This window comes from Xiphophorus couchianus, chromosome 2 (assembly GCF_001444195.1).
Source record: "Xiphophorus couchianus chromosome 2, X_couchianus-1.0, whole genome shotgun sequence".
Lineage (NCBI taxonomy): Eukaryota > Metazoa > Chordata > Actinopteri > Cyprinodontiformes > Poeciliidae > Xiphophorus > Xiphophorus couchianus.
In genome coordinates, this window is record NC_040229.1 from 23,295,738 (window position 1) to 23,315,735 (window position 19,998).

The 19,998-nt window shown below is 36.8% G+C and overlaps 1 protein-coding gene across 1 annotated transcript; it reads left to right on the forward strand.

Moving 5' to 3' along the window:
• Positions 1-1,831: 1,831 nt before the first annotated feature.
• On the forward strand, positions 1,832-17,141 carry slc12a3 (solute carrier family 12 member 3). Its single transcript, XM_028026141.1, has 26 exons — positions 1,832-2,224; positions 2,538-2,654; positions 5,475-5,550; positions 6,196-6,291; positions 6,377-6,516; positions 6,611-6,721; positions 7,683-7,794; positions 9,120-9,250; positions 9,410-9,494; positions 9,729-9,889; positions 10,253-10,360; positions 10,463-10,586; positions 10,989-11,090; positions 12,548-12,703; positions 12,795-12,894; positions 13,326-13,437; positions 13,558-13,695; positions 14,039-14,145; positions 14,271-14,353; positions 14,448-14,525; positions 14,622-14,720; positions 14,818-14,929; positions 15,094-15,180; positions 15,562-15,700; positions 15,779-15,846; positions 15,959-17,141. Exons 1-26 carry the CDS (start codon positions 1,940-1,942, stop codon positions 16,098-16,100), a joined length of 3,069 nt encoding a protein of 1,022 aa, XP_027881942.1. The 5' UTR covers positions 1,832-1,939; the 3' UTR covers positions 16,101-17,141.
• The last annotated feature ends 2,857 nt before the right edge of the window (positions 17,142-19,998 follow it).

The window sequence follows — 19,998 nt, forward strand, 5'->3', positions numbered from 1 at the left end:
GACTCTTATCTCTTGTTTAAACTGCTAACATGTGGCCAATGAGTTGTGCCAGTACTTCTACTTATTAACCATTTAATCTTTATAGGGTTTCCACTAAATTAAAGTGGGCCTTTTTCTAGTTATATGGGCTGGAAAGACTTTTAGTTGTTCAGTAGTAACTATAATCTATTTTATATTTTGGCATCTTATTGCTTTGGGGGGGAGAAACGTGGAGTTTTCTGATTTTAGCTCTGTACATGCGTTTTACTCTGAAGCTGTACTTTCCACTCTTTTATAAGAACTTTTACCAAAACAATATTACAGGCTTGCACTCCTAATTGGGTAACATATTAGCAGAAGAGGAAGTGACCTTGGTTTCTCATTGCACGTTATACAAGACTTGTGTAGAGATATGTTGTTCAAAAGACTGAGTGAGTGCCCGCCTTGTGCAATGATAGAACTGCAGTGTGATTGAGATGTCCGGGGCTGTAAATGAGACAATACAGCAATTATTGGTTTGGACTTGTTTAAAAGCCACCATAAAGGCAACTCCTTATGTTTAATGGTTCAAGGAAAGAAGTTTCAAGTTTTTAAATTCAAACATTCCTTGCAGCCAGGTTTAATGATTGAGCAATATTTGACAACGCAGAGCAGCAGTTCGGGGTACCCAATCTGCACCTTTCACTGGAATTTGTCTTTCATGCTAATAAGAGCAGTAGTGGTACTGCACCATTCACATGCCCACCCAGCTGATGGCTTATAAGGGGATAAAATTGAGTCGTTTCAATTGCAAAGAAAATAGTAATCTGATTTTATTACATTAGGTAACACTGTTTCATCTTATGTTGCATTCATAACAGTAAAATGGAAAAAAAAAAAACAAGTCAAGCTTGTTTTGAAGTCTTTCAAGGTGAATGTGTTCTGTACAGGGAAGAAATTCCCCAAGACTAAAAACATCAATTTGCCACAAATATCCAGTGATAGGCGTTTCACAATATGGGCTTGTTTTCTTGTTTTGTCAACCAACCATGATGCAATGTCATTTGTGCAGAAGCTAAGCTCCAATAAAACAGCGGAATATATTAAAAACGTACAGTAAGTCAGGTTTTACTTTTAATAAAATTGCTTCATTATAAAACCAATTTTCTAATGTGACTTTTTTTCAACTTAAATGTTTTTACTGCCAGTCACATTATCTATGTACTTTTCACGATTCAATGACCTGTGGCATATCTGGACCCAATGTGTTGCTCGAGGACATTTGGACATGTGGTCTGGGAGGTTGAAATCGAACTGACAACTTCCCAGATGACAAACCACTTTTTCTTGCATAAGAAGTGTCCTTATTTTCCAAAATAAGCATAAAAGATGAATATTTGCTTGACCTTTATATGCTCCATTAACAACTTTGTTTGGTTTCAGTCAAGGGCATCGTACAGGTCGTTGATACAAGTGTAATTATGCTATTTACAACTAATCTCACCAAAACAATCACACAAGAGCTTAATCATTAATAGCTGTGATGATAAAACCAGGAAAGAGAACTTCAAATGACATTTAAAAGCAATTTTTTATTTTATTTTAAATGTTTAATTTTGGGGGTAGAAGGGAAGAAAAATCTGTAGAAACGTTTTTTTTGTGAATTGTTTTTAAATCAAATATCTGGCTTTAAGTCCTAAAGAATTTCTTGGCTGACCTCTTCAATGTGAAACTGTTCATGTCAGGTTTAATAATTCCTGTAATGAGTCTTGTTTGACTTTTCACTGAACAAGTGAACATCTTATATGGCCTGAGGCTCTTCCTGCTACTTTGAGGTCATTTTTAAACCCAGCCCTCATAATAAAGCCTTCCTCTTTTAACTGCAACTCCATAATCAACTTCATTGACTAGCGGCCAGCTGTATGTGAAGGGAATACTTCTTATTCACCACTATCGTTTTGAGATTTCTGTGACATTTTTAATGGAGCATCCAACTGCTAATGACAATGTTAACTTGTCTGCATACAAAACTAACCTTCCACTGTCGGTACTTAATGGTAAAACATCGTCTGGGGGGTTTGATGAGTCGGATTATTATCAGTGTTACGGTGATGGCAGTAGCATGACATCCCGTCCGTCTATTGCTGTAACTGGGTACGAGACTCTAGATGCTCCACCACACTATGATTTCTACGCCAACAGTCAGGCGTGGGGTCGGAAGAGACGCTTCAGGCCATCTCTGCATCAACTGCATGGTAATCCTGAGGTAAGGATGTCTACTCTTTATCAGTTCATATATTCAATACCTATTCAATGTGCAAATAAAGTAAAATGTATATCTTAAATCTTCATCTATGTATGACTTGGATATTATTTCTGCAAGGTTGTCGACTCAGTACGGTGATATTCAATATTATTTTAGCTCTAGTTATGCTTAATGAAGTTACTACTTTTTCTTAAATTATACCGCTTTTATTCTACGTGCATACTACACCACTAAATCCCACTAAATTTTCTTTTTAAACTATACTTTCTTACATCTCTAAGTCATCAAACCTAACAACACTTAATTTGATTAGGATGACTCCAGACCTCCCGTGTATGAGGAGACGGAAGGAGACACGTCTGAAGAAGAGGATGAGCAAAAGGAGCCCCCACCTGAACCCACCCGCTTTGGTTGGGTGCAGGGAGTCATGGTAGGTAGACTGACCTAATGTAAGGTTAGGAGTTGTGATGGATTAAATTCTTAAAGAGATTTTCATCAATGTTCTAATCGGCATCATCAGCTTGAAAAAGGTAAACTGGGCTTCAAACCAGTAGGAGGGAAACAATTTTTTTTTTTTTATATCTCTCACTTGTCTTGTGTCATTTATCTCTGTGATTTGTAATCCATAATGAAAAGTCTTTCATTTAACTTAAAAGTAATTTAAAAAACGTATTTTAAAAGTACTGTAATTTCCGAACTACTGACTGCACCTATGGCTGCACAGTAGCTTAGTTTTTATCACTGTTGCTTTGCAGAAAGAAGGTCTTCTTGCATGGAGTTTGCATGTTCTCCCTGTAGGTCCCCTCCAGGTATTCTGGCTTCATCCCACAGTCCAAAAACATGACTGTTAGGTTAATTGGTCTCCCTGGAAAAAAAAAAAACCTCCTTGTGTGCATGGTTGTTTGTCCTGGCTGTGTTGCCCTGGTGATATAATTAGAATCTACCCTGTCTCTGACATGATGACAGCTGGACATGGGCACCAGCCCCCCCGGCAGCCCTTCAAGGATGAGTGTGTTGGGTATGGATGTTCACATCTGAATATACGGTGTACACACTAACTTTGAAAATAAACTAAATTGTACTTGTAAATGCCTCACTGCAGCTATTCACATTGTATCATGTTATACAATGTGAATATATTGTATCACATGATACAATATATCATTGTATCAATATTGTACCGCACAATATATATATATATATATATTTTTTTTTTTTTTTTTACTTTTAATGAAATAATGTACCAGTAACATACAGAATTATGTACTGTGCATGCTTGTTTTCCAGCATGACTGTAACACGGCTGCGTAAAAGTATTGAGCCGGATAATAATAATGCATTAAAGCATTTTTCAAAACGCTCAAGGACAGTGTACAAAAAATAAAACAACATAGCAATAAACCAACAAACTATCAGCAACTTACATAAATCAAACATAACAGAGATTATATAGATTTGAAAATATGTTTTGAGGAGGTTTTCAGACTGAGGAAGGGAGTCAGTTTTACGGATCAGGTGGCGGCTGATTCCAGAGTAGCATAAGAGAAGGCTCTGGCCTCATGATACTGAGACAGATGGAGTGGACAGAGAGGTGAATGAAGGCAGAGCAACCTAAGGATGAGTGAATGCAAAGGCGCTGGGACAGGACGGCCTTGAAAGTGATGAGAAGTAGTTTAAATTGGATCCCGAAGTTCTTAGGGAACCAGAAAAGTCATTGTCATTGTCACTGATAATGACAATTGTCACCACTGAAAACCACTGAAATCATCTTCTTCAGTGTTCGAATTGAACAGCCTCGCACATGTCTTCAGTTTCTCTTTTGTTTTTGCTCTCAATGTCACTTTTGCATTCAGGTAAATTCGCCCTTGAGCTTTTGTTTTCCTCTTCACCACATTGTATTAGTTGTGTGTAAAAGAAAAATGTAACAAAAATGTTGCAACTTATAGACAGAAAATTATGGTGTTTGTAGCCCTATTGTGTTTATAATCTCTCAAACAGCCTGAACTGTGAAAAGGTTTTACGGTTTTCTGGAAGAAAACGTCTAAAGGGAAAATGCTGTTGAATCAGAAGGAGTCTTGACTGAGTATCAACAAGTGTTTTTCAAACAAACCCTATAAAATATTTTCCAGATGAGATTTACAATGTACCTACTTGTAGAAATTAAGCACTCAGTAACTTTATTATGCAGGTTTGTCCAGTCTGTACATCTTAAAGCAGATTAGCTGCTTAAACCCTGAAGCAACTACAAAAGGCTACTTTAAGGATTTGTTACTCCTTGTCTGTTTCTTTGCTCTTCTTAAGGAAGTTTTATGCAGAAATGAAGAATTAAACTTTAACTACGTTTGTCAGTGAAATAAATTATTATGCACTGAGTGAGTCCAAGAAGGGCAGATCTTGTTATTGAGGTCTTGTGTCCTACATTTGTCAAATGTTTTCCTATTTGAACGCAACTGATTTACATAATCAGGTCAGTAGGAGGCTCTTGTAGAGCAGAGAAGCTAAATCAGGTGTTTTTGGAGCAGGGTCACATCTAAATCACTGATACTGAACTGCCATTCAAATATATTGCTTAATATGAAACAATCAACATGCATATGCACTCATCTGAAAACATAATCAAAACTTTAATCATGTAAGTAGGATAAAATAAACCAATGAATATTGTCTGATAATACAAATGCAAGCTGTCAGTCCTGTTTTTTATTTTTATTTACAAGATGTTTGTCAGCTAATGATTATTCAAACATAGTGCAGTTTGGGGAAATAGTTGCAACATTAATAAAAAGAAATGTACAAATGTGTATAAGCTTAAAGATATTATTGGCCTGTTAAAGACAATGTCTCAATGAAGCACACCGATCGGCTTTGATCCTAAACTTGAATACATTGATTTTTGAAAAAACATGCTAAAATTAACTTTTTACCACCTTTTCCACACTTCTGTGAACTGTACTCCTTCAAGAGTTCAGATCCCTTCATTTCTTATGATGCAAGCACATAGCATGTCCCTTAAAACATAGTGACTTATTCACTTAAATGTGTCACAGCTTTTTTTGTTCCTCGTATTTCTTTTTTTTTTTATAAGTTAATTGGTGTATTGCAATGACCTGATACTAAAATGCAACACAAGTTTATATAAACATCTGGCACCCTCAGTCATAAATTTTGTCTCTCTTGCCAGTAGTAAAATTCAATTTTTTTCATTAACCTCTGCCTCGTAATTGTAAAAATCCTGCTTGTTTGTACACAGATTCGCTGCATGTTAAACATCTGGGGGGTGATCTTGTACCTGAGACTGCCTTGGATCACAGCTCAGGCTGGTATCGGTATGTTAAACATTCCTGGTGTGACTCACTTTCAAGTGTTTGTTCTCGATTTTAAGATTTTATGTGATTTTAAGCATTATTTAGTTAACATGTAGAAAAAAATTGGCTATGAAAAGGATTCAGTCTGCAAGGATCTGGTGAAGAGTTTGTAAATTGTGACAGAAGAGGTAGAAAAGAACTCCCAACAATTAATCAATGTAAGTGAAGTTCTCCAAACATTAAGAATATCTCATAGACATGCCAGATAGCATTGACAGCACTTGTCAGGGTTTGATAAATGATGCACTTCAAGTTTATATGCAATTGGATGGCTGTATTAAGAATTGCTAGTTGTATAGAGAATAGCTGACATGTTGACAAACTGTACAACACAATCAACCACAATGTCACAAAACAATTCCAACCAAACTGCATCAAGTGCTGATTATGTTAATGTATCTTACAAGGCATATTCTGTATATGAAGACCTTCAAATACCTCACTGACAGAGTGTTAGACAGCAATTGTCTTCCGCTCCAGAACTGTCAGCTCCTTGCAAATTAATTGACTGACATAACCGTCATTGGTCTACATGTGTGCTAAATTACATTACATTTTCAGTGGATGAATTGAAACTTTACTCAGACTGTTTCCCACCTCTGACAGGTATGACCTGGGTCATCATTTTGCTGTCATCTACTATAACTGGGATCACTGGTCTCTCCACCTCAGCCATAGCCACCAACGGAAAAGTCAAAGGAGGTTTGTTATTAAAAGATAATCTATTTTCAGTGTGAAAAAGTCACAAACTTCTAACCAGATCATATTTTTCACCACATACCCCAAGGCGGTACCTACTTCCTGATAAGTCGCAGCCTCGGTCCAGAGCTGGGCGGCTCTATTGGCTTGATCTTTGCTTTTGCCAATGCTGTGGCTGTGGCAATGCACACTGTGGGCTTTGCTGAGACCGTCACAGACCTCATGAGGGTGAGAAGCATTCTCCACATGCATGTGCAAATTAGGTTCTATAGTGACACAATAAAGCAAACAGAGACTTACAGTATATGTACCTCTTTCTTAGGAACATGGAGCTGTCATGGTGGACAAAACGAATGACATCCGCATCATTGGGATCATCACCGTAACATTGCTGCTGGGGATTTCAATGGCAGGCATGGCGTGGGAGTCAAAGGTTAGATCAGTGGTCAAAGAATTTAACAATCCTAGGAGTTTGCTTCAAAGATATACATAGCATTTTTGAAAAATAAGTAAGATTAATAGTGTTAAATAGTGTTAGGGATGTTCTTTTTAATATGGTAATGTTGTCTTTTGGTTCCACACTACGTGCTTTTTTTTCTTACATAATTTTCTATAAAGTTTAACATTTTGTCACAGGTTTTTTTCACTCCCATCAGTATGATAATTTCTTTACTTTAAAAACTAAATTGCAAGTGTCTTTAATTCAAAAATCAAAACACATTCACAAGAAACAAAAAAATATCTCAGTCGTTTCATCTGTTGTTGCTCTAAGCTAATTTTAGCTCAACCAACAAAAGTAGTGGTTCTCAGGGTTATAAAGGTTTCTGACCTCTGGATGAGACCAATATATAGCATATAGTTAAAGTTTATTGTGTCTTTAAAAAAACTGGGTGTAACTTTAAAATTTCCATTCACATTTTTAAGATGTTCTCCTAAAATTTTGCTAGTAGTTATTTTGCTGTGAGCATAAAACTGTGATACCACATTCCAGACTTCAGATATCTAGGTTACCTGACCGTTTCTATATACGTTACAGAATTGGTTATTGTATGATCTGTGGCACATAAAAGGTTGATAGGAATAAATTCAGCTGTGTTTGAACAGAAAGTCAGGCATTGCCAAGGCTTTCCGTCTTGTGGCGTAAAAGGTTAAACCAATTTAAATCAACTATAAATTTACTCAAACAGCTGCATATAATGAGACTTCCACAGAGTGGGACAGAAATATGAGCAAAAACCTTTTCAATTGAGTCTTAGATGATATTATTCATGTTTATGCATAAAATAATGTGCAACTTTTGGAGATTTTGCTAAAACCCAGTTTTATTTAATAAACCATCTTAAATGTTTGTCTACAATGCAAACTTACTGTACTTTGCAATGTGCTTTCCACAGGCCCAGGTTTTGTTTTTTCTTGTCATAATGGTGTCATTTGCCAGTTACATCGTTGGAACCATTATGCCTGCTTCTTTGGAGAAACAAGCCAAAGGATTCTTTAGCTACAACGGTAACTATTATTGGCACTCAGCTCTAGTTGAACATAATATTTAAGTTTTTTTTTATTTTTTTTTTTTATTAGGTTTTAACATCAAAATACAAAATGTACAAAAATATATGAACAAGATATGTAAACTTTTTTTCTATAACAGAACCGAACATAAGTCGTACAGAACACATGGATAAGCCTTCCCAAATAAAATCCAGAGGAATAAGAAAAGAAAACAAGAAAAAACAAAAAGTAGATATGTTAGAAGAAGAAATAAAAAAGACATTAGTCTTGTGTGCAAAGTACAATGATATAAATATAGGTCTTAATAGTGAAAGAAAGAAAAAAAAAAAAAAAAAAAAGGGGGGGGGGGAAGGATTTAAGAAAAAGGTACATCAATGGGTATTAATGACAAAATAAATAATTTGATAAATAATATGATAATGTAAATAAAAAGGTCAGGCAAAAGCAAAATTTAGTTGGGCACCATACGGGACGGCAATGTCTGAACAAAATCAAAAAACGGCTGCCAAATCTTTAAAAATTTAGTTGTGGAACCTCGTAGGGTAAATTTAATCTTATCAAGTTTACTAAAGTGTAAAGCATCTTTAATCCAGATTTCAAATGAGGGAGGTAAAGCTGATTTCCAGCACAGCAATATTCTACGCCTCGCCAACAAAGTGAGAAATGAAACCAGATCAGCCTCAAGTCTTGACAAAGAAACCGTCTCAGAAAGTACACCAAACAATGCAGTTAGTGGATCAGGCTGGATGGACATATGAGCTACTTCAGACAAGGCTGCAAAAATGTTTGTCCAATATTGCTTTAGTGATGGGCATGACCAAAACATATGGATCAGTGAGGCAGGTGTTTGATGGCAACGATCGCATTCCGGACTAACGTTTGGGTATATTTTAGAAAGCCTGGCCTTAGTCCAGTGAGTGCGATGCAGGACCTTACACTGAATTAGTCCGTGTCTGGCACACAGTGACGAACCATGAACACGGTAAAGAATTCTATCCCACAAGTCATCTGGAAACAGAAAACCCAAGTCCTCTTCCCATGCCGCTAATATTTAAGTTTTTAATGTGCCCATTGCATTTCCTTGACCATTTTAGTAGTTAAATTCTTTTTTGTTTTATTTGATAGTTCTATTGTAATTTATATTTTAATGAGTGGTTTTTCTGGTAACTTTATACTTTTGAAACATGAAACATGTCTATAATAAAGATATGAATCCTTAGGATGAAATGTCCAATCTAGGTTGCAAGTTCTAAGCCAAGACAGATAAGACTTATCTCTTTTCCCCAATTCTTCCATAACTTTTACCTTTTCAACTTCAACAGCTGGTATTTTTGCTGCCAATTTTGTACCCAACTGGCGGGGTCCAGAGGGCAGTTTCTTTGGCATGTTCTCTATTTTCTTCCCATCTGCTACGGGCATCCTGGCAGGAGCCAACATCTCTGGAGATCTGAAGGTATGCAAGTATATTTTTTTTCTCTTTCTTATATTCCAGCAATATATGGGGGACACATGTATCCCCCACCGATAAAATAAGAAAATACACATGAATAAATATTAACGTGGTTGGATAGAAGTAGTTTACTTTGTATATCCCACATGTTTTCCATCTTAGAATCCAACAATAGCTATTCCTCGAGGGACACTGTTGGCGATTTTCTGGACTACTTTTTCCTACCTTGTCATCTCTGCAACCGTTGGTAAGCCTACTTCTGTTTGGGAAAAATATGCATAGAGAATATGCTTGAAATGTAGTATTTTAACATGTTTTGCTGCTGTTTTCTCTAGAGTAAATTTGAAAAAACCTTCCCAGCACTGAACTAACAATCCCTAGCTAATAATTGTTTCCTTTTCTATGTCTATTTTTTGTATTAAGGGTTTGTTGGTGGTTGTAAATACTGGATTTCTTCCTTTGTATGTTAACTTTTATGCAGGATCTTGTGTGGTTCGGGATGCCTCTGGCTCTCTAAATGATACTTTGCTCCCTTCAACATCCATGGACTCCTGCGTAGGTTTAGCATGTCAGTATGGATGGGATTTCACCGAGTGCATTAACAATAAGACCTGCACCTATGGCATTAGTAACTACTATCAGGTCAGTTGTAACCCAAACGATCATGCCGCTATACACTGTTCTTATATCCAAAATTGTGAAGTACTGTTTTTGTTGACATTATTTAATCACAATAGAAATGTGAATAGTTATTAATGCCTCTAAACTATAAGGAGAGGCAGAGCAAGGCGGCAATATGATGGCATAAAATTTACATCAATTGTAACTGTAGCTGTTCTTGTGTCTGTTTTTAATCAAATTCTAAGATTAAGTTATTTAGTGCCACATGGATAGATGTCCAATCAAAATAAAGATTTTTATATATTTTCCGTGAACCATATAAAACTGGTTAGCATTTTTGACAAGAAGTAGGTGTTTAATAAACAAGACCTTTTCTGTGATTAGTCACTAAGCATGGTGTCAGCCTTCGCCCCTCTCATCACTGCTGGTATATTCGGAGCAACTCTGTCCTCAGCTTTGGCATGCCTGGTGTCTGCTCCCAAGGTGTTTCAGGTACAAACACATTTTCTCAAACACCACTATACAGATGTGAAAAAATGGCACTTCATCTTTTGTTTGGTGTTTTTGTCCTATTTATTATATTCTGCTTTATAGTGTCTCTGTAAGGACCATCTTTACCCTCTCATTGGTTTCTTCGGCAAAGGATATGGCAAAAACGATGAACCACTCAGAGCCTACCTATTGACGTACATCATAGCTGCCTGTTTTGTTATCATTGGTAGGTCATTATTTTCTAATCAAATCCTACAGCATATTGGGTTGAAGGTGATCTTACTTTTTGGAATAGATATTCTTTATGACCACAAAATGAAGTCTTAAAGTTTATAGCAAGAACTAAGTGAAAGAGCAATGAAAACAAAAATTATTTTAATTTCAAGATTCAGTTTAAATTCTTAGTAACTGAATAGGATTTTTTCCTTTTATATCAATATAATCAGTATATTTGATATAATTGATAGTTATCGTTTCATTATGTATACAATGCAAATTTAATTATTCCTGTAGCACCATCTTAAACCTATTGGTCAGTTGAAAAGTTAATGTTAAACAAGAAGTTTATGTTTTTCACACAGTAAAGAGTAGCATATGACAAAAAATAAAATCTGTTTTCTTTTACCAGCTGAGTTGAATGCCATCGCTCCGATCATCTCCAATTTCTACCTGTGCTCCTACTCTTTGATCAATTTCAGCTGCTTCCATGCTTCAATCACCAATTCACCAGGTAGGTCAAAAATATTTGCTCTCTTGCAGATTTCTTCTGTAGTTGCTTTTCTGTCACTCTTATTTTTTTCTATATTAATAAGAAATATGTGATGTATTAGACAAGGGCAACCTGAGTAAATAGAAAAGCCAGTTTCAAAACCAACCAGGACCTGTGTGAAAATATGAGCTGAAATATACTAACCCCTTCTTGAATGGATGTTCATTTTTACTAGCCATGCTTAAGCCTGATTCAATTAATAACAATAATTCATTTAAATAGAATCCCTGGCAACACAAAGTAGGTTAAAAGATCTTAAAAGGCAATACACGACCTACTATAATTAAATTCAAGAACACATTAAAAACAAAAAAATATAAAGCTCTGGAAAAAATGCAAAAACATTCCTAGGATTCTAAGTCTTCACTGAACTATAGTGAGGGCCGTTGGCTATAAATGATTACAAAAACCATGGAACAGAGAAACTTTCAAAATAGTATTTTGGTCCTTTAAATAAGAGGTCATAAAGGAGCAATAACAACATCTAAAGCTGGGTGGGCCTCAGTTGAGTCAATCACTACTGACCTCATAAAAAGGCCGGTCTCATTTACCCCATAAATATTTTTGATGGTTCCCAAGACTTTAAAAAAAATTGTCTGTGGACTAACAAGACAAAAGTAGAAGTTTTGCAATGTGGGTCCTTTAAATATGGAGTAACACTGGCAGTATTTCTTAAACAAAACATAGTATAATTAGACAGTCAGACACAATTGAGGCAGGATCATTCTCAGGGGCAGCTTTACTGAGTCGGAAGTTGAAAACCTGCTATAACTGATGAAAGAACAAATTCTGGTCTCCAGCCGAAATCCTGAATGATTGGCCATCAGTTTAGGATAATGTTCAGTAATAAAAAACAGAAAAAAAAATGCTTTTGAATTAGCCTAATCAAAGAGTGATCTTAACTGGATTTTTCATGTTCAAAAACCCTCCAATGTAAGCAAAGTTACAACAATCAAACATAGAAAGTGCAGGCAAAATTCCTCCACAGCAATACAAAGGAGTTATTGCCAGTTATTGCAAATGTTTGATGCCATGTGTTGTCACTAAATATTCACAACCAGAACTTACATGGGGTCAGATTGCCTTTTCACCCTTAATAATGAAATCGCCATCCCAAAAACGTCAATTTACATTTACTCCTTTATTTTGGTATAAAATGATCAGACATGAACGACAAATGACCAAAAACAGACAAGATCTTAAAGGTGAAAATGACTTTTTCCCTGGAGTGTAACGTATGAATCATGTTATGCATGTAAATGCATAACATGATGTAGCTGTGTATCATTTTATGTACAAGTTAATGTCTACATTAAATTGCATGAAGCTGTGCCCTTGAGCAATTGATAATGTAGGTAAAACAAAGGCCAGTTTCTCTGACTGTGAAGTGTGTATTGTGTTTATTTGTACATTTGCAGGTTGGCGTCCATCCTTCAGATTCTACAGTAAATGGCTGTCGCTGCTATGTGCTATAATATGTGTGGTGATCATGTTCCTGCTGACCTGGTGGGCGGCTCTTATTGCAATTGGTGTTGTCGTATTCCTCTTGGGATACACACTGTACAAAAAGCCAGGTAATCTGACTCACTGTAAAAACTACATTTACATTAAAGTATAGCTTATTGTCATATCAAAGCTTTCATTCATATTCCTTGCTTGGCTTAGATGTAAACTGGGGCTCATCACTCCAAGCAAGCTCCTACAATCTGGCGTTGAATCATTGTGTGGGTCTGAACCTTGTGGAGGACCACGTCAAGAACTACAGGTTAGTGATATGCTCCTCAGGAGATAACAAAGAAGGTAAAATTGATGGGAGGCTCACTGTTAGAGAACTGCAGCCAAGAGTTCTCTACCATGGGGTTACTAGTTGTATATGTACCCTTAAATAAGTTTTTGACAGAGTTTTCTATAGACTTTAGCTGGAATTGTGTACTTTAGTCAAGTAGGACTAAGACTCAGGTTTTGGGAAACAAACACTCCATGTGGGCCTGGTTAAAAACCGAGCACAAATTTGTAAAATGGCTCCAGCTGCATCTCTCTTCCCATTTTGTTATTTTAAGTTGTTTTAGTGAATTCAGATCATGTACAGAAGTCAGTATAAGTATATTAAAAGGTACTTTGTTATGGCTCTATACTACGTTTCCTGTTTTGATACTGGCTCTGCATTAAACCTCTTTATGTCTTTGTTCCCCCAAGACCCCAGTGTTTGGTGCTCACAGGTCCTCCCAGCAGTCGTCCAGCTCTCTTGGATCTCGTCAACTGTTTCACAAAGAACCTCAGTATGATGATGTGTGGAAATGTGGTCACTGTGCGTATAGATTAAAATGCCCACATACAACTTATTCTCATGCAATAAAGTAGTACATAAGGTTATTTGTGTTTAGCTCTGTAATTTAAAAAACTACTAATTATCCTTCCTGATTTTCAGGCTGATTCTTCCCCATCAACTCTAGAAAAGGCCAGCAGTAACAGCCACATCTCCTGGTTGAACCAAAGGAAGATAAAGTCATTTTATAGGGGAGTTGTGGCTTCGGATCTACGTTGTGGGGTTAACATGCTGCTTCAGGTCAGAAACAGCTTAACAATCAAAATATGGTTTAAACAAGAATCAATGTTGTAGTCTCTCACATAAAATATCTTTCTATTCAACAAAGTGTTGTACTTAAAATTTTATTTTGACTGTTTTCTATTATGGAGTCGGTTATCTATCTAGAACATCTGTTCATTTCAATGTGTTTCAATAATTATTAGAGTTCAGTCTATGCAACATAATATGTGTCCGATGGTTTGGCATAGAATTTGTAAAGTTTGATTGAGGCATTCATTTTCACAGAGGCTTATACTTTGAATATATTTAATAACCTGGCCATCTTCTTTCCACTCTGCTCATGTTGCTAACTCCCCACCAGGGGGCAGGATTGGGTCGAATAAAGCCAAACGTTTTGCTGATGGGTTTCAAGAAAGACTGGCGCTCCGACCCATCTCTTGCTACACACAACTACATAGAAATCCTGCAGTGAGTAATATTTATCTTATCTACTTAGCATAAATAATCTTATGGATATATCTTTTTTAAATTATTTTTTGACCAAACATGAAGAAAACAAAGCTTTGTTGAATTCAATTGTATGTGCTCTTCAGTGATGCCTTCGACCTGCAATATGGAGTGTGTGTGCTGAGGATGAAAGAGGGCTTAGATGTCTCCAATCCACCTCAGTCACATGGTGAGAGCATTATTAAAGAACAATTTAAAGTTTTTAAGTGATCAATACATTCTTCCCTGTCTCACATTGACATTGATAACTGTTCTTATTACAGTTAATCAAGGTTTTGATGAGGGACAGAACAACATTAACACCATCTCTCCCGCCTCCCTTATTCGAACAAGCACAGCATGTATGTACTGTGCACATCATCACATCACAAGGAAATATGTATTTTCATGACAGAGCTTTAAGTACATTCAGATTATACTTTGATTATTGTTTGCAGCTTCTGTCACTGTTGATCTTGAGCCACAACTCACCACCGTGTTCCAGAAAAAACAAGGGAAGAAGACCATTGATGTTTACTGGCTGTGTGATGACGGAGGTGGGACCGCTACGTCTGCAGTCACCAGTCACCACCTTCATCTCTCGCTTCTCTGACTTTTTAGCATGATTCCTAATGATGATCTTTCTGTTGTTAGGTCTGACGCTGCTGCTGCCATACCTGCTGACTCGCAGGAAGCGCTGGGCCAGGTGTAAGGTCCGAGTTTTTGTTGGAGGGGAAGCAGACAAAAAGGACGAGCAGAAAGAGGAGTAAGATTACTTGTTTTATATAAGAGATCTGCTATTTTAGTTTCTTTTGGAGAAATGAAACAATATATTCATCATAGAAGAATCTCTTTCTTGTTTTACAAGAGGATTGTTTTTATTTTCATGAGATTATATGAAAATATCTAAGGTGTATGGTTTGTTTCTAGGGTTTTGTCTCTCATCAAGAGGTTCCGTCTCGGTTTCCAAGATGTTGAAGTGATTTCTGACATCTACCAAAATCCTCAGCCTGTCAAGTAAGACTGCATGTTTGTTCAAGGATTGGGTATTTCAGTAAATCTGCCTCAAGATCAGATTTATCACATAATCTATGCAAGAGATTTTGAAAGAGCTAGAAACTCCATCCCAGATCTCAGTTAGCATGTTATAGATCTTAAACCAATTTCAAGCGTGTTGGTGAACGTGATGATCTTTTGGGCTTGTTTTAAACCAAAATCACTCCACAACTATGTGACAGAATGGCAAAGTAATTTAGAAAGCAACTTGTTGCTGATAAAGGTGATACCACAAGAAAAACTGCATGACGTGTACTTAGCTTTTTCCATCCAGCAGGAGGAAAAAAACACGCTGGTCCAGTCTTTTGAAACATTATCTAATCAGTAACTTCTTTTCTCCAGTGTTCATCATTTCGAGAACATGATTGGTCGCTTTAGGGTGGACACAAATCCTAAACAGGACTCCGATTCTGACCCTACAAGACAGCAGGAAGCACCTTGGATGATCACTAAGCAGGATTTAGAGAGGAACATGGCTAAGGTCTGAGAAATTCTTACCACTCACATTTTTCTATCCCCCAGTTCTTCTTCACTAGAATTAACACTGTGTGACCTTCAGTCCCTCCGTCAGATTCGTCTGAATGAGGTGCTGCTAGATTACTCCAGAGATGCAGCTCTGATTGTGATGTGAGTGCAACATTTGTAACTTTCGTTGCTTCTGTCCTGCGAACTAGAAGATACAATTGTTGCAAACTGAAAATAAATCCTGTTATGTGTCCTTCATTGTGTCTAAAAACAGCACCATGCCGGTGGGGAGGAGAGATGGGTGTCCCAGTTCTCTGTACCTGGCATGGCTCGATGTCTTGTCCCGGGATCTCAGAGCTCCAGTCCTGATGGTCAGAGGAAACCAGGAGAGCGTTCTTACTTTCTACTGCCAGTAAATTTTTCCAGCAATTATGTTGGTTTTAAAAGGAAATGCTGTAACACTGTAGGACCTTGAAAACTGAAAAACCTAAGATAATTTAATGTAATATGTGCAATTAAATCCAACGTCACAACAATATAGATGTTTGAAAAGTAACACACTTTTTATTTTGTTTTTTAAGGATTTATGTAAATTTTTCCTCCAATAATTTTTAATACAAACAAAATATTTTCAATTTAATGGCATTTGGGGTAAAAAGTGTGGCATGTCTGCTTTACATTTTAACACCTTTTCTGATTTTCTCTAAATTTGGGTTGATAGTGAAAAATGTGAGTGATTTGCTTCCAAGACTTAATTATGTAATTTATTAAAACACAATTGCATAATAATACATTAAAATGACAATCTAAATCAAGGTCCATTTCTATATCAATGCCTAATGTAATAAGCTTTATATTTGTAACTGTTTCACACTGTCAGTCAAATTCTTACATATTACATATTTTCTATAACCAACACAAAGTAGTGCATAATTGTGAAGTGGAAGGAAATGATTTTGGGTTTTCACAATTTTTCTAAATGAAAATATGAAAATAGTGTCAAAGTCTGGCAAATCACAAACAACATTTTTTGATCTTCCGCCATTCAACTTCACATTATGAAGATTTGGTTATTAGAAATTGATAACCCAATTAAGCTGTTGATTTATGTTTCGGCATGTTTATTGGCACACTGCTCCTGTAGTTAATTCTGAGGGAGGGATTGGAGAAATCAACTATTAGTTTTCATTAAATAGCCTTTAATAAATCAAAATCTCCTGAAATTTCCTTTATAATTATGACATGTTGTACAGTACATTAATAATATGACAGTTTTATCTTTTCTTGTTTTCATTCAAACAGTAGATGCATGTGATTAATCAGCTTGGATTGAGGAATGTCTTAATTTATTTCTGGAGTTTTATTCATTTAATTTTTAATCATGAAAAGCCCATGTTTTATGTTCACATATGAAACATTGGAAATAAAGAAATGTGAAATTGCATTTTTTTAACCTATAGAGTGATAATGTTTTAATTTTTCCATCTTCCACCAAGCCAAGGTTGGTTTAAAGGGGTCAAGGGTAAAGCCAGCATCTCATCAGTGCTGCAGTTTATTCTGAGGGATCCCAAAGCCAGTAATTACACTAGTCCGTTGAGGTTTTTTTGTGTTTTTATGCATTAATTTTTCAAATTAACGCTTTGATTTTTCAAATCAAAGCGTGGTAAATGTTTATCATGCCGGTGTGTGTGTGTGTGTGTGTGTGTGTCTGGGTGGGTGGATAGATGGATGGATGGATGGAGCACACAGTACATGTTCAAGTTCCAATGCTGACGTCACAACCGCATGCGCAAATGCAGCTCTCTTTTTTCCGCTTTGAGTTACCATGACAGCTAGAAAAGACAAAGTCGTATTTCAGACGCAAATAAAACAATATTATGCACTTTGTCAATCATTTTGTTTTCCTAATATAATGGGCTTTTAAGTTTTCATGGATTTCCAAGCGGTCCTGAACTAAGAAGACGATGGCTTGTAAATATTCGTCGCTACCAGTTAAAGCTAACGCCGCACAGCAAAGTTTACAGCCTTCACTTCACTCCGGATCAACTTCTTCAGCTTAAAGAAGACGGTAAAGGAGCCTCCTGTGTTATTTCCATGGAATCACTTCTGTATTCAGCCTGAAAGAGAGTTTATGGGAACGAGAGAGCAGACCAGAGCCAGACAGCCGAGCTACTGATCTGCCTGTACACACTGTTGTAAACACCGTCCTGCTTCACAAGAAGCATGCAAAACTAATAAAGCGAAATAACAAGGAGACCTTAAGGAACACGGCCATATTTTTCTAAAAGCAACAACTTTGAACCTGAACAGTCAGCTGAACTAGAACTCTGACACCAGAGCTGCTCTACTGTTAAGCTATGGGCTTGTTGTTCCTCAGGCTTCAGAAGCAAAAAGCCTGAACCATAAAATCCCCCGTTACTTGGTCTCTGACACTAACGACAATAAACCACGTAATATACTTGAACATAAGGTAAAAACATTGTCCGTTAGAATGGACGAAAAATGTTTAGATACTTAAATAGCACATTTCTACAAGAAAAATGGCAAGAGAATATTGCCTACTAGCATAAGCTAAAGCTAATGTTAGCCACAAAGTTTAAAGAAAGTAAAACTCACCTTTGTATCTGTGAATGTATAACGAGGCGTACATCTTAAAACCTTTCTCCAGCTTACTTGTTGGGGCTTCGGATGATGTACATCATTAATTGTTTAAGGAAGTAATTTCCTCCCAAATTGTCCCATTGGCTTTTCTTTATGATCCTGTCAAGCCTTTGGTAATGTCTAACACAAGCACCTTTCAAATACATCTTTTTCATCCTTCCCTTTTAAATAATCTGTGTAACAGGATTTTCCTTTTTCTAAGTGAAGTACTGACACAAATTAATATTTCACTGTTCTTGCAAGGTATGGACCTTACCAAGCTCCGCCCACAACCGACCCACGTGACCGCAAGTCTCACAAGCAAAGCCTCGCGGCGCGTTGTTTCTATGTAAACATGGCTGATTAGTGCATCATGATTTTCACAATATATCAGCTACTACAATGGACAGAGGAACTAACAAGTTCATGTCATCATCTGGGAGGAGGTTACTGGTTTCTCAGTCACAAGCTGGTTGCAAACCTGAGGCCAGCAGGTGTCAGTCAGTTATGGTAGATCTGAAATTTGGTTTGATGACGTCAATATGAGAAGCTACAGACTGACAGGAGGAACCAAAGAGCTCTGTAAAGGTAAAGGCAAATCTTCTTAAGTTGGGATATAATTAATTTAATTTCACATAATTACCACGGTAGAAGCCATTTGTTTGTTAAATTTTTATGAAATATATTTGATGTTTGTTATGAATGAGGTAAACTCACAAAGGAACGAGGTAATTAGTCCAACGTTTAGAAACTACAGCGACTGTAATGCGCCACAGCAAAGGTAAACGAAGGTAAAATAACCCGAACAGGTGATCAACTCAAAACCACTCCTACCTTTTTACTCTCTCTCTCTCTTTGTAGTTTAAGCACACCTGTTACCGTGGCAACCGCCTGCGCCCAGCGAGACGAGCAAAGATTACGTTAAAAACATAACATTCAGTCCGTTACGATATCAAGTTTCCAGGCTTGATATTTATTTCTCGATTATTAATCAGCGCTTCCCTGAACACAGCGATGGTTGATTGACTAGCTGTACTTGATGCTAACGTGGCTAACACGAGTAACAGTTTAGTCCGAAGCCTTTTCTGCTAAAATAAAATCTTTAGTGTATGTCAGATACAGACACATTGCATATTGACCTGTTTAGCTAACGTCAGACTGTGTAGAAGTTGTATCAGTTCTGCCTTTATGCTGTACTTAGCTAACGGGAAGCTAAGTGTGTTTGTGAGACGGCCACGCACGTGACCACGTAGAATGGACATCAGCCAATGAAACGCGGCCCCTCTGGTAAGACATATACCCCTTCCGGTCTGAATAAGTTAACTGATGCAACATTACCGGATGAGCAATGTTCTGAAAAGTTACTTTTTCAATCACAGAGGTGTTTAAAGTGAGGACACACTTTGTTGACTTTTCAGATACAACAAATGTAAGAGATGCTACTGAAGTGGAACATAGGGTCTTACATGGCTGTAAAATTCCAGAAAATATTTTGTTGAGGAATTTAAACATATAAGATGGATATTCCTCTTTGTGTTAAAAATGTATAATGTGTTTAAAGAGTTGTCAACTTCGAGTAAAAGTGAGCTATTTCAGGCACCATTGTAAAATAGACGATCTTTGAGTAATTGTCTAGAGGCGTACTTGTAGATTTCTGCGCATGCTCTCAGTGCA